This window comes from Aotus nancymaae, unplaced genomic scaffold, assembly GCF_030222135.1.
Source record: "Aotus nancymaae isolate 86718 unplaced genomic scaffold, 86718_ANA_hifiasm-v0.15.2.pri h1tg000007l, whole genome shotgun sequence".
Lineage (NCBI taxonomy): Eukaryota > Metazoa > Chordata > Mammalia > Primates > Aotidae > Aotus > Aotus nancymaae.
In genome coordinates, this window is record NW_026988418.1 from 54489185 (window position 1) to 54503250 (window position 14066).

Here is a 14066-nt window from a genome sequence, read left to right on the forward strand (position 1 = left end):
CAAAACAAACCTATTACCATTCTTTCCAAACAAATGCCCTTCAAATCAATCCTCCGTCACAGTATAGAGGCCTAAGGGCTCAATCTCCAGATCTAGACTAAGGAGGTTTATAGTTCCACTTGCCATTTATTAGCTGTGTGACCTTAAGAAAGTTATCTGATTGCTCTGTGCTTCCATTTCCTCACTTACGAATGTGGATAATCAAGGAATCTACACTTCTTAGGGTATCTATGAGGATGAAATAAGATAATAAATGTAAACCATTTTGAATGGGGCCTGACACACAGTAATTATTCTAAATATTCATCATTATTATAATTACCCAGATGAGCTAAATTCAGCTCATCCAGAATGCCCCAAAAAGCATTTTATAAAGTATGCTGGGCCTACAGAGAAAAATATCTGATATTAGCACATTAAAAAAATTTCTCCCTTCTTCCTCATTCATTTGACCTATTACGTTGTACAAAAGGGAAACAACCAATAAACTTCGACACCAAAAAAGGCATCCCTACCTTTGTGCTATTTATCAGTTGCCTCATGCTATTATAAAACCTGTAATTCAGTCAGGGGTGGTGGCTCACACCTGTAATCCTAGCACTTTGTGAGGCCGAGGGAGGCAGATTACTTGAGGTCAAGTGTTCAAGACCAAGGCCGGGTGTGGTGGCTCACACTTACCACACTCACCGGGTGTGGTAATCCCAGCACTTTAGGAGGCTGAGGCGGGTGGATCACCAGGTCAGGAGTTTGAGATCAGCCTGACCAACATGGTGAAACCCCATCTCTACTAAAAAAAAAAAAAAATACAAAAATTAGCTGGGCGTGATGGCAGATGTCTGTAATACTAGCTACTCAGGAAGCTGAGGCAGGAGAATCACTTGAGCCCGGGAGGTGGAGGTTGTAGTGAGCCGAGATTGCACCACTGTACTCCAGCCTGGGTGACAGAGTGAGCCTCTATCTCAAACAAAAAAAAAAGAAAAAAAAGAAACTGACTATGCTCTGGTTTCTCTTCATAGCGAATAAATCTTTCGCCTTTTACCAAAGATTTCCGTGGAGAGGAACAATTATAAGTTTAAAACTGAATTTTTTGATGCCCTGCTTAGGCAGGGCTCATAAAAAAAAGAAAAAAAAAAAGAGTTCAAGACCAGCCTGGCCAACATGACAAAACCCCATCTCTACTAAAAATACAAAAATGAGCTGGGTGTGGTGGTGTGCACCTGTAATCCCAGCTACTCAGGAGGCTGAGCCAAGAGAATCGCTTGAACCAGGAAGTAGAAGTTGCAATGAGCCGAGACGGCGCCACTGCACTCCAGCCTGGATGACAGAGCAAGACTCTGTTTCAAAAAAAAAAAAAAAAAAAAAAAATCTGTAACTCCTTTCCACCTCAGCAAAATTTTGAGTGTGTATTTAACTCAAATGTATATGTATATACATGTGTGTATATTTCCCCAAAGGCTTGAAATAGGAAAGGAAGATCTGAAGCAAAACTGATTCACTATCAATCAAGGCTAGACCGTGCCATCGAACTCACTACTTTCCCATGAAGTACCTTCTTCAGTTGTGTTTCTCAGTCTGACCCAGGCATCAATGAAGGCAGAAAGCCCAGCCTCAAACCCACCAAAGACTAGACATCTTGTCATCAAAACAGCATATTTTCTATTTTCCATCAAGTCGCTTCTCTCCCTCTTTCTCACTTGTTTTTTTCTTTTTTTTTTTTGGCGGTGTGGAGGAGGTTCTACTACTTTTCAATGAGATTTTAAGTCAATTCCATTTTAATACACAGACTAACACTTCAATAATGAGACAAAATGAAACTGCTGATAGACAAACATAGAGAATGGGCAGTTCAAATTCATAAACTGGCATTCAAAAAACAACAACAAAAAGGCCTAGCAACTTTCTTTCAAGATATTTGTGGCTGCGGCTGGGCATAGTGGCTCACGCCTGTAATCCCAGCACTCTGGGAGGCCTAGGCAGGCGGATCACAAAGTCAGGAGATGGAGACCATCCTGGCTAACACGGTGAAACCCCGTTTCTACTAAAAATACAAAAAATTAGCTGGGTGTGGTGGCACGCACCTGAAGTCCCAGCTACTTGGGAGGCTGAGGCAGGAAAATCACTTGAACCTGGGAGGTGGAGGTTGCAGTGAGCCGAGATCACAACACTGCACTCCACCTGGGCAACAGAGTGAGACTCTGTCTCAAAAAAAAAAACTTGCAATGAGAGGAACATTCTACTTTCCAATCACATAAACCAGTGTCCACCAGCTGGCTCTCACTTAGTCTATGTCTGCACACAACCCCAGATCTGAGTCTATTGGAGTCTTAAGGGAGATCTGGTTTCTTCAGTATAACACAGAGGTCAAGAGCATAGATGTAAAATCCGGCTCTTCCACTTTCCAGCTACATGACACTGTACAACCTACCTAATCTCTCCATATCTAATTTCGTCATCTATAAAATGACAAAAATAATTCTACCTAAGAGTTGTGATTAAGTGAGCTCATTAAATAAGAATATCCTTATTCATTTTTATATTCTATAATTGTTTAGCTCAGTGCCTAGTTATAGTGCCCACTCAATAGATAATTATTACTATCACTCTTATCCGAATTTGGCAATTCAATAGCCAAAACCAACCAGCTAATCACTTTTCACGTCAGTACTTTTTTTGTTGAGACCTGCCAGTTTCCAGAATTGGTCCAACAAATTAGTTTTATGTAGCTCATTACAGAATAGACACAACATAAATTATAATAAAATAGAGCAAATTAAGGTCCCAAATTTATTAAGTAACCTCGGACAGTGAGCACACTAAGACGGTGGTGTGGGAGATCTGATACTCTCAGTTAAGCAACAACGTCCCAAGTCATTTGCATCTTTTCATCTCCAATCGCATACTCAGATGGCCTCCAGGAAGCACAGCGTATTTCTCTATTTTCTAAAAAGTTACAGCTGGCATGGTGGCTCACACCTGTAATCCCAGCACTTTGGGAGGCCAAGGTAGGCAGATCACCTGAGGTCAGGAGTTCAAGACCAGCCTGGCCAAAATGCTGAAACCCTTCTACTAAAAACACAAACATTAGCTGGGTGTGGTGGTGGGCGCCTGCAGTACCAGCTACTTGGGAGGCCCAGGCATGAGAATTGCTTGAATATGGGAGGAGGAGGTTGCAGTGAGCCGAGATCTGGCCACTGCACTCCAGCCTGGGCAACAGAACAAGACTCCATCTCAAAAAAAAAAAAAGTTCCATACTGAAATATGTGAAATAGGCAAAACTAAATACCTCCCAAGCAGCCCATGTCAAGAGTGTCACCTCTATCTAGAAGATCTATTTATTTTCTAATACAGAAAAGAACAAAAATGCTTTCTTGAAACCTTATTTAGGGACAAAAATGTAAATACAGGTCAGGCGCAGTAGCACATACCTGCAATATTAGCACATTGGGAGGACAAAGAGAGAGGATCACTTGAGTTTAGGAGTTTGAAACCAGCCTGAGCAACACAAGGAGACATTATCTCTACAAAAAAAAAAAAAAAAAAAATTAGTTGGGCATGGTGGCACATGCCTGTGGTCCCAACTAGTTAGGAGGCTGAGGTGGAAGGATCCCTTAAGCCCAGGAGGTTGAGCCTACAGCAAGCCATGATTACGCCTCTGCACTCCAGCCTGGGTATCAGAGTGAGACTTTATTTCAAAGTGTATATATATATAAAAATAATCCATGTATGTAACAAAATTAAGTGGGATTATTCATTAACATATTTGTTTTCTACCTTCCTCCATCCAGGTTAGTTAGATATCTATGTCACTAACAGGACAATGCCAGCACCAACCTAGTAAAATATAGCATAGACCAACGTATTATATATCTATATAGTAGTCAAATATTTAACTTCCCTAAAGAACATAAATATTCAAGTTCTGCATGAACATCACGTGGCCTAAATTCTTCTAAACTAAAGAGACTGAGACAAAATATAACCAAAAATATATAACAAACATGCAATTTATATTATGCAACTTACCTGCAGTAGCTAAACAGGAGCTCATCAGGGCAAAGATGGCAATCACATAATGGGGAGTCATTTTTATTTCCCCAACAGTGCTTATCATCCAGTCACTTCAGCCTGCTCAGAGCAGGCTCAATCTTTGCAAATCAGAAGTAGTCTTAAAGTCCCTCCTTGCAATTTTCAAATTGCCTGTAAAACAAATTTCAATAAGAAAACTTAATGTAGAAACTTCATAAACAAACAGACACTAAAGTTAAATGGAGAATTTCTGAAAAGCATAATATAAGAAATTTATCTAAAAGATGCCCAATAGGGCCGGGCATGGTGGCTCACGCCTATAATCCCAGCACTTTGGGAGGCTGAAGTGGGCGAATCATGAGGTCAAGAGATCGAGACCATCCTGGCCAACATGGTGAAACCCCGTCTCTACTAAAAATACAAAAATTAGCTGGGTGTGGTGGCACGCGCCTGTGGTCCCAGCTACTTGGGAGGCTGAGGCAGAAGAATCGTTTGACCAGGAGGCGGAGGTTGCAGTGAGCTGAGATTGCGCCACTGCACTCCACCCTGGCGACAGAGTAAGTCTCCACCTCAAAAAAAAAAAAAAAAAAGCCAAATAGCACTCAAATATGCTAGACTGAGGGCAGTGCCAACCTAACAAAGATTTTTATAGCAAATACTTTTGCAAATGACAGGCTTGTTTTTGACCTTTTAAATATTTGGATCTATAGAGAATTTTCAGGACTACAGAAGAAAATCAAGGTGCACCTGAAATATAACATTGCCAGTTAAGTTGTAGTACCAAGTAATCAATGACACTTGATATATGCAACCCTACTGCCAGCAAGAAAACAAAACTAGCTCTGATTAGAGACTCAAGCTAATGTTATAATGACAGAGTTATCACAAGGATCAAATTAAGTTGCACTGAGAATCAACCTGAAAAAATTAAGAAACATAAAAAGGCAAGGTTTTTATTTCAACTGTTTGCCAACATTTTAACAGAAGAAAAATCTTCCCTGTCTCTCAGCCCATCTGAGACTATCTGGTTACTGGACTAGAGGATCTAGAAGCTTCTTTGTAACCTTTTCCTATCCAGAATTTTGAATGAGTTTGCTTAACTTGAATATTCCCCCCATTGCCCTAATGGTTACTGATTTAGATGCTCCAAAGTATATTTTTCCAGCCCTCTATCCCTGAGCCTGGCACAACTTACAGAAGTTGTTCAATTAACAAACATTTACTGAGCATTTACTATGTTCCAAGCATGGTTCCTTCTCATCAAGAATAAAAGTTGTGAGTAAAAGTGCAAAGACCCTCCCTGATCTAAGCCCTGGAAAAGGCAGAATGGTGGAGTTTCCAGAAGCCATCTCAAACACCTGGGTTTTGTAGCCTTGTTACCCTCACTCAGAAAATATTACCCAATAGAAACTGCCCACTACCTTCTTCTAAAAGAAGTAGGTACTTGTAGATACAGTACAAAAAAAACCTTTTTAAATGAGCTTTTAATTAAATGGTCTTAGTTTACTGCATCAAGTGTCAAAGAGAAAGGTATTTAAAATGGCTCTTTGCAATTTTAGCATTGCCTATGAGAACAGGGTTTGAAATAGGGTGACGGTGGGAAATCGGGTGACTCCAGGACAGAAATGAGAGGGAGCAGAAGCCATTTCACTGAATTCTCTTCTGGGTTTTGTATTAATACCACGTGCAAGTATTACCTATCTAGAAATAGTAACAATAAAGTTCCAATTTCAAGAAGAATTTCTTAGATATGTCTTAAAACTAAATTATTATATAGGCAAGAGGCACTATGGTTCAATCTTTTTTTTTTTTTTTCTTTAACAAAGTCTCACTCTGTTGTCTCATGATCTCAGCTCACTGCAACCTCCACCTCCTGGGTCCAAGCCATTCTTCTGCCTCAGTCTCCCAAGTAGCTGGGACTACAGTCACACACTACCATGCCCAGTTAATTTTTGTATTTTTAGTAGAGACAGGTTTCACTATGTTGGCCAGGCTGGTCTTGTGACCTTGTGATCTGCCCGTCCTTGGCCTCCCTAAGTGCTGGGATTACAGGCATGAGTCACTGCACCCAGCCGGTTCAATATTGATATACAATAGTGATTAAAATCCTAGTGTGAATAGAATATGGATTATGATAAAGATTGAAAATCTGCCTGAGTGTGAATCCATTCTGCCCCCTATCAAATGGTAATGTTAGGCAGCTTACTCTTCATGAAGGAACATTTCTTGTGGTAGGAAATGTATGGTAGGCTGTTGTGATGATTCAATTAGTTAATATACACACACACAATGCTTAGAACAGTCCCTAGCACATAACCAACCAATAAACGATAGCAATGATTACTGCATCACTACTCGTCCATTCTCTTTGAGTATTTATACCAATAAAGTGGAGACATTAAGGTATAGCTATTTATGTAATTCTTAGTCACTGTAAATCCAGTTCAATCTTTTGTTTACTGAAAAATAAACATTACAACAGACAAAAGGAGATAAGCTAAAGAGGGGAATCACTAAAAGAACAAAATTTCCAGTCAAGTTGAGGCACAAGTCATCAATGGCACAATGGTCTTGTCTCAACAGCTGACTAAATTATAGAGATAATTTGGGAGCCATTAAACTGACTTAATTACCCCTCAAAGTCCAACATTTCTGTCACCATAATTCCACATCAACTCTGATCATGTGGAAATCTTCTGTTAACTGAAAAATTCAACAACCACAAAGAGTATTTGTCTATATTTTTTCCCTTCAAAATATTAGAATCCATAAATTAGCAAATTGGCTCACTAGAACTATAGTGCCTCCTACCTATACAATAATTTTGATAAGGGGAAACCTCTCTGAAAGAATATGCTACTTCAGCAAATGTTAAAGACAACTTTTATAAAGCAAAACCCTGTAAGGAGTTCTCAGAAGAAGATGACTTCCCAGAGGATTTTATGGAGCACATAAACTGTAAGCGGCACGAGGCTTGTGGGAATATTTAATAAGCTTGCGTCACCCCGCCCACAGCTGCAGAGGGTCTGAGGGTCTGTGCTGCGTTAACCCAGGGGCTTACGCTAGGTCTGAACGAACCTATGGAAAAGAAAGGCAAATGGTTCCATTAAAAATATAGGCTGCAAATTGCTGACAAGAATATTGGGCAATTATTAAAATGCAGCAATTACAGATATAATAGAGCCAAGCTAAACAGTTTGATGCCCAAAGGCAAACCACAGCAAGTTTACACCGGATCTTAAAACATCTCTGAGGAAGTCCTGGACAAGTTGAAACTACACACTGCTGTTTGTAACAAAAAGGGAGCTTTTCTTCTTTTAGCTTAAAAGTCTCTCCATAATGTAACTTGTTCAAAAAGAAAATAAACTGCAGAAGGTTTTTGTCTAATCTTCCCAATGTGGTGAAAGCCTCCAAAGGCAGAGGAGAAGCAAAAGGTAAGCGTGTCATTCTCATTCAGCTGAACTCCAGATTTGGCCACAACTTGTACACCTCAGTGCCTTAACACCCAACTTAGGAATCAGTTCCCTAATTAGAACGCTGGATGGACTGAAGGCTTCCAAAAAGTTGTAGCTTTGATGAAACTAAGGAAATACAAACCCCTCTTTCCTCTGTGAGGTTCTACCACCTTGAGTGCAAAGACTGGGGGCTCCCGATCCTGATTTTTTTACCTCAAAGAATCTCTGGACTTTATGAACTAAATGCTTTCTTTAGAAATACAGGTTCTGAGGTCAGGCGCGGTGGCTCACGCCTGTAATCCCAGCACTTTGGGAGGCTGAGGTGGGTGAATCACGAGGTCAGGAGTTTGAGACCACACTGGCCAACACGGTGAAACCCTGTTCTACTAATACAAAAAATTAGTTGGGTGTGGTAGCACGTGCCTGTAATCCCAGCTACTCAAGAGGCTGAGGCAAGAGAATCGCTTGAACCCGGGAGGTAGAGGTTGCAGTGAGCCGAGATTGCTCCACTGCACTCCTACCCAGGCAACAGTGAGAGACTCCATCTCAAAAAAAAAAAAAAAAAAAGAAAAAAGAAATATGGGTTCTGGCTGGGCACAGTGGCTCATGCCTGTAATCCCAGCACTTTGGGAGGCCAAGCTGGGCATATCACCTGAGGTCAGGAGTTCAAGACCAGCCTGGTCAACATGGTGAAACCCCAGCTCTACTAAAAATATAAAATTTAGCTGGGCGTGGTGGTATGCATCTGTAATCCCAGCTACCCAGGAGGCTGAGGCAGGAGAATTGCTTGAACCCAGGAGACAGATGTTGCAGTGAGCCCACTTGAACTCAGGAGACAGAGACTGCAGTGAGCCAAGATCATGCCATTACACTCCAACCTGGGCAACACAGCAAGACTCTGTGTCAAAAAAAAAAAAAAAAAAAAAAGAAAGAAAGAAAGAAATATAGGTTCTGTCTATGGAGTAGCCGTTCCTTTATTCCTTTAGTTTCTTAATAAACTTGTTTTCACTTAAAAAAAAAAAAAGTACCAATATAAATAGGGTACTCTGAGATCGTGAAAGAGCAATTTGGGGTAATAGTCATTTTGCCCACATTTCAAAGCAGCATGTTCCATTTAAAGGGTAGGTGAACTTTGATGAATAAATGAACATTTAGTATTTATCAATGAACAGAAGAAAATTCTGAGTGAGAACTTAATGGGTTTTAAAAAAATAAAAAACAGATAAATGTGCTGCTAATTCTGCTAATTTCACAGATCCCCTGTGTTTATTTCTGAGGCCATTATACTAAGGATACTGGCCCATCTGCCCTCATAACCCAACAGAGTGCCTGAGTAAAGACCAAGGTTAGCTGAAAAAAATCCCATCCAAATGAATCCTTAAAACCATGGTGGTCTAAACCAATATTCAAAAGGAACTGGTTAGGTACAATATTCCCTAAGGCGAGGAGAGAAATCTTGCTCTATCTAAGAGAAAAACTGTGGCAAAATGGATGTCTGGCAATAGGCTTAGAGCCAATAAGAAAAAATTAGTAGCTTCCCCTTAGATGGCTAACATGGCTTGGCTACATCCATGGGTTGATTCCAAACCAGAACTAAACTAATCCCCATCTTCAGACAGATTTGGCACAAAGAGAGAAAAAGTCCTATATTTGGATAAGAATCTGGAATCACATCCAAACACAATTGATATTCAATAAATACTACTACTATATGCCAGGCACTGTGCAAGATGCCAGGGATATAGCAATGAAGAAAGAAGCCAAAAATCCTGCCCTCAGGGAGCTTATATCCTAGTAAAAATATCATCTACTTTCATGCAAAACACTTAATTTCCTGAGTTTCTTCTTTCAACAAATCTTTATTGCTTACTCTGCTAGGCAATGGCTAAACAAAGAGGCATGTTTTTTGCCCTAGTGGGCTTAAAAGTTGGTGAGATAGGCCGGGCGCGGTGGCTCACACCTGTAATCCCAGCACTTTGGGAGGCCGAGGCGGGTGGATCACGAGGTCAAGAGATCAAGACCATCCTGGTCAACATGGTGAAACCCTGTCTCTACTAAAGATACAAAAAATTAGCTGGGCATGGTGGCGCGTGCCTGTAATCCCAGCTACTCAGGAGGCTGAGGCAGGAGAATTGCCTGAACCCAGGAGGCGGAGGTTGCAGTAAGCCGAGATTGCGCCATTGCACTCCAGCCTGGGTAACAAGAGTGAAACTTCGTCTCAAAAAAAAAAAAAAAAAAAAGTTGGTGAGATAAACAGACAATAATCACAAATATGTAATCACACGGTATAATCAGAGCTCTAAAGGAAAAGTATCTGCAACCTGAGGATAAGCGAAGATTTTAAAAGTCAGGTGAGGAATGACACTGCAGGCAGAGGAAGAATTACAGGAGGGAGGAGGGCTGCAGAGCTGAAAGGCAAACAGAAGAGGAATAAGTTCAATGAGGGGTTTAAACAGAGAATGGAGTGATCACATGGGCTTATTAAATATTTCCCTCACACTGTACAGAGAACAGACTGAAGGGAGGCCAGAGTGCCTGAACAATCAGTTGAGATTCTCACAGCATGTCAGACAAGAAAGGATGGAGGTTTAGATCAGAATGGAGCCTCAGTTTCCTCCTTTGTAAAGAGAGTAACCGATGAAATTCCATCACAGGGTTGTTGCAAGAATCAAATGAGACTGTGCATGTACAGTATTAAAACTATCATTATTTATCATTAGCAAGCTGTTTCTACCAAAGAGATTTATTATGCTAAGGTGTCAGATTAATTAAACTCCCAACATTCTGTGGCTGCCAGTGGCAGGAAAAGAAAGGAGGAAGATTACTCTGGAACCACCTGTACTGGTAGTCATGAGAGAGGCAGCAAGCACAGAAGGTTTAAGGAGAGCAGGGAAGCCTGACTCCACTCTCCCTGTGCTGTGCCACTGCCTTCAGAGGTGAGGTGGGCTGTCCCTCCAGAGCCAGCCCACCCTCATTCCTGGCTGAGAGCATGATCAACAAATCTGGCCCCAGCAGCCTTGGTTTCCTTGGGGCTAAACTTCAGTCTGTCCTTAAAAACCCTTCCATCTATTCCAAGCACAACACACCTCACTCCCAAGCAAAATAAAGGAAAAAGGGATGGTGGGTATAGACACATTTCACAAAGTTGGAAAAGACCATGTGTTATTCAAACTCACAAACTAGGATGGCTTCTTCACCCACCCTTGCAATACTCTAAGAATCAACTTTTCACATTTAAGATTTTTGCATCCAAAGGTTTCTATCGCTTTTCATTTATGAGGGTGCCTGCTTTTAAGCTAGAATTAAGAACTGTATTTGCACGTTCAAAACCTGGCTTACCCAGCTGTGTTACAGTGGACAAGTCATTTAGCCCCCACCACTCCCTCATCTGCAAAATGGTAGCAAATATTTTTATTGTAATATATGAGACAGGATATAGACATGGTACCTAAAACAATACCTGGCCACTTGGTCCACAAAGACACAGTCTATTTTATTTTATTCTTTTTTTTTTTTTTTGAGATGGAGTCTCACTCTGTCACCCAGGCTGGAGTGCAATGGCGCGATCTCAGCTCACTGCAACCTCTGCCTTTGGGTTCAAGCAATAATCCTCAGCCTCCCAAGTAGCCTCAGCCTCCCAAGTAGCTGGGATTAAAGGCGTGTACCACCACGCCTGGCTAATTTTGTATTTTTAGTAGAGACAGGGTTTCGCCATGTTGACCAGGCTGTCTCGAACTCCTGACCTCAGGTGATCCACCTAGCTCAGCCTCCCAGAGTATTAGGATTACAGGTGTGAGCCACCACACCCGGCCCCACACAGTCTATTTTAAATAAATAATAGTCATTGGTATCTTTATGGTTAAAATATACCTAGACTTTCAAAAAGAAAATAAGCAAACTACTAATAGCAAGGCAACAGAAATAGTTATTTATAGAAAATTTTGTATTATTTTTGAGATTAGACTTTATCATCTAGAATTTTAAAAATTCCCTCCATCACCAAAAAAATAATGATTCCAAATTCCATACAAGGTATGGGTTCTACAGATACTCATAATGTAGTAAAACTGTTCAAATGGTGGTGAAGCCATTGCCTCAATCTTTCTTATAAATTACAAGGATCTGGCTGCAGCACCCTTCTCAATTCTGTTTGATGATTCCCAATTAGCTGCAGGGGTTTAGCTGGGGGCTGCAGAACTCAGTCTGGCACTGCCACAAAACCAACTAAGCTACCTAGAATGAGGAATCAGCTGTCATTAAAACGTCATTTTAAATCATAAAGCTATAATTATTCTAGCAAACTCCAGCACACTGGAATATTCTCAGGACAATAGTCATCATCCCTCAGGCCCTAGCAAGCACCTGGCCACCGAAAAAATCTTTCAATAGCTTGTACCACATAGTGAAACACTGTCTCTACAAAAAATTTAAAAGTTCATGGGGTATGGTGGCTTACAGCCCAGGCACGTGAAACACTAAGAATTAAAACTCTTCAATGATTGCCCACTGTTGTGGGGATAAACTGCAAAACTTCACGTGGCCACCAACCATCATCTAGTTAGTCCAAGCTCATCTTCTGCACACTCCAGCCACACTAGTATCAATTCAGTCCCACAAAAGGGCCAACTCCTCATCTTCCAAAAGTGATGTTACTATATCGGAACTCACCATTCCTCCATGGTCCCCCTAGGATGGTCACTTTCTAACATCTTCAGGTCTCAGCATAAGCGTTACTTCTTTAAGAAAGCCTCCTGGATTCCCTTGGACCAAGTGAAACTTGGACACCCAGAACACAGTACAATCCGATGCTTCAGGTTGTAATTATTATGTAATTATTTCCTCGCAGGTATGGTTTTCCCACTGTCTTAATTCCAGCAAGGTAGATCACGGTCTACCTATACTTGGCTGATAGTGGGCATCTAATGAAGGTACCACAGTGGACTACAGGTACAAACTATTACTGTGCACACTACAATAAAAATAGTACAGGCAGGAGTTGTGGCTCACACCTCTAATCGCAGTGGGCAAATCACTTGAGGGAGGCCAAGGTGGGCAAATCACTTGAGGTCAGAAGTTCCAGACCACCCTGGCTAACATGGTGAAACCCCATTTCTATGAGAAATACGAAAATCAGCCGGGCATAGTGGCACATGCCTGTAATCTCAGCTACTCAGGAGGCTAAGGTAGGAGAACCACTTGAACTCGGGAGGCAGAGGTTGCAGTGAGCTGAGATCACACCATTGCACTCCAGCCTGGGTGACAAAGCGAGACTCTGTCTCAAAAAAAAAAAAAAAATAGTACAGCAGGATAAGTTATTAGAACACTTCTCAATAACAGATAAGAGGTGTGTAAAAGAACCTCAGGCATCCTCAAAGGAACAAGAGGCAGGAGTGCGATCATCAGCGTGTTTTACCAGCTCAGACCTTCTGGATCCTACTTCCTGTGTCTCTAAAACAAAGGGATTAAACAAAGAAAATCTTTTTTTTTTGGAGACAGAGTTTCACTCTTGTTGCCCAGGCTGGAGTGCAATGGCGCAATCTTGGCTCACCACAACCTCCACCTCCTGGGTTCAAGCAATTCTCCTACCTCAGCCTCCCAAGTAGCTGGGATTACAGGCATGCACCACCACGCCTGGCTAATTTGTTGTATTTTTAGTAGAGATGAGGTTTCTCCAGGTTGGCCAGGCTGGTCTCAAAACTCCCAACCTCAGGTGATCTGCCCACCTTGGCCTCCCAAAGTGCTGGGATTACAGGCATGAGCCATCACATCCAACCTAAGAAAATCTTTTATTCTATATCATAATTGTCATTATATGGATTAATAATCCTGAATCCCTTCTAGAAAATGAGACTTCAAACATACTTGTGGAAATCTGAAATGCATAATTATGTAAAGGCTAGCAGGAATAACTTCACAAAACGGGAAAGTATTATCCAAGAAAAATATTCAACTTGACAACCTAAGAATAAATAAAATATTAATACCACATTAGCTATTTTAATATGTAACTTATGTAAACAAAAATTATTTAAATGCAGTATCTTCCCAATATAAGCACACATAAAACCTGAATTTTGTCAGATCTGCCCATTTTATCACAATTTGCCATTTTTATACTATTCCTCAAAGTCCAAGTACTCTGCTCATGCTTCTCACCTTATTCCAAAAGAAACTTCTGATTAATCCCATCCTACTGTGAACATTCTGTCTACTTAACATTTTGTGTATAGCTCGTTCCATGTTATTTTCTAGTCAGAGCCAACTTGGAATGTTAGAAATAGATATCTACTCTGACCCTTTAATTTTACAGATTAGCAAACCAAAAATTAGAAAAGCTCAATGACTGGCCCGGCTTTACACAGCTACTTAGTTGCAAAGCCAAGATTTGTCCACATGCTGCTTTGTAATTATTCTGTGGTTGATCAAGGGCCTATACCTCATTCCCCTTCCTGTTAAAAGCCAACATCCCTGCTTTCTTCTGAACCCACAAAACGTCTCAGTTACCATCTATTGAACACCTATCATGTATATCACAATTTCTTATTTAATCCTCTCAACAACCCAAGGAGATAGATGCCCTTTACT

The 14066-nt window shown here is 40.9% G+C and overlaps 1 protein-coding gene and 1 non-coding gene across 5 annotated transcripts in view; one reads left to right on the top strand and one right to left on the bottom strand.

Moving 5' to 3' along the window:
- TGFBR3 (transforming growth factor beta receptor 3) overlaps window positions 1-14066 on the bottom strand; it is a 215108-nt gene that overhangs the window by 183645 nt on the left and 17397 nt on the right. For 3 of the 4 annotated variants that reach the window (XM_064372623.1, XM_064372624.1, XM_064372622.1), the window contains exons 2-3: window positions 4024-4197; window positions 3426-3518 (exon numbers count right to left, since the gene is read on the bottom strand). In XM_064372623.1, coding sequence (XP_064228693.1) covers window positions 3426-3518; window positions 4024-4111 — 181 coding nt within the window. In that variant the 5' untranslated portion in view covers window positions 4112-4197. The remainder of the gene's footprint in view (window positions 1-3425; window positions 3519-4023; window positions 4198-14066) is intronic. The other variant, XM_012434260.2, reaches the window with a different exon arrangement.
- Window positions 995-1111, top strand: LOC135273565 (U5 spliceosomal RNA). Its single transcript, XR_010341341.1, has one exon. It is a non-coding gene; the product is annotated as a U5 spliceosomal RNA (small nuclear RNA).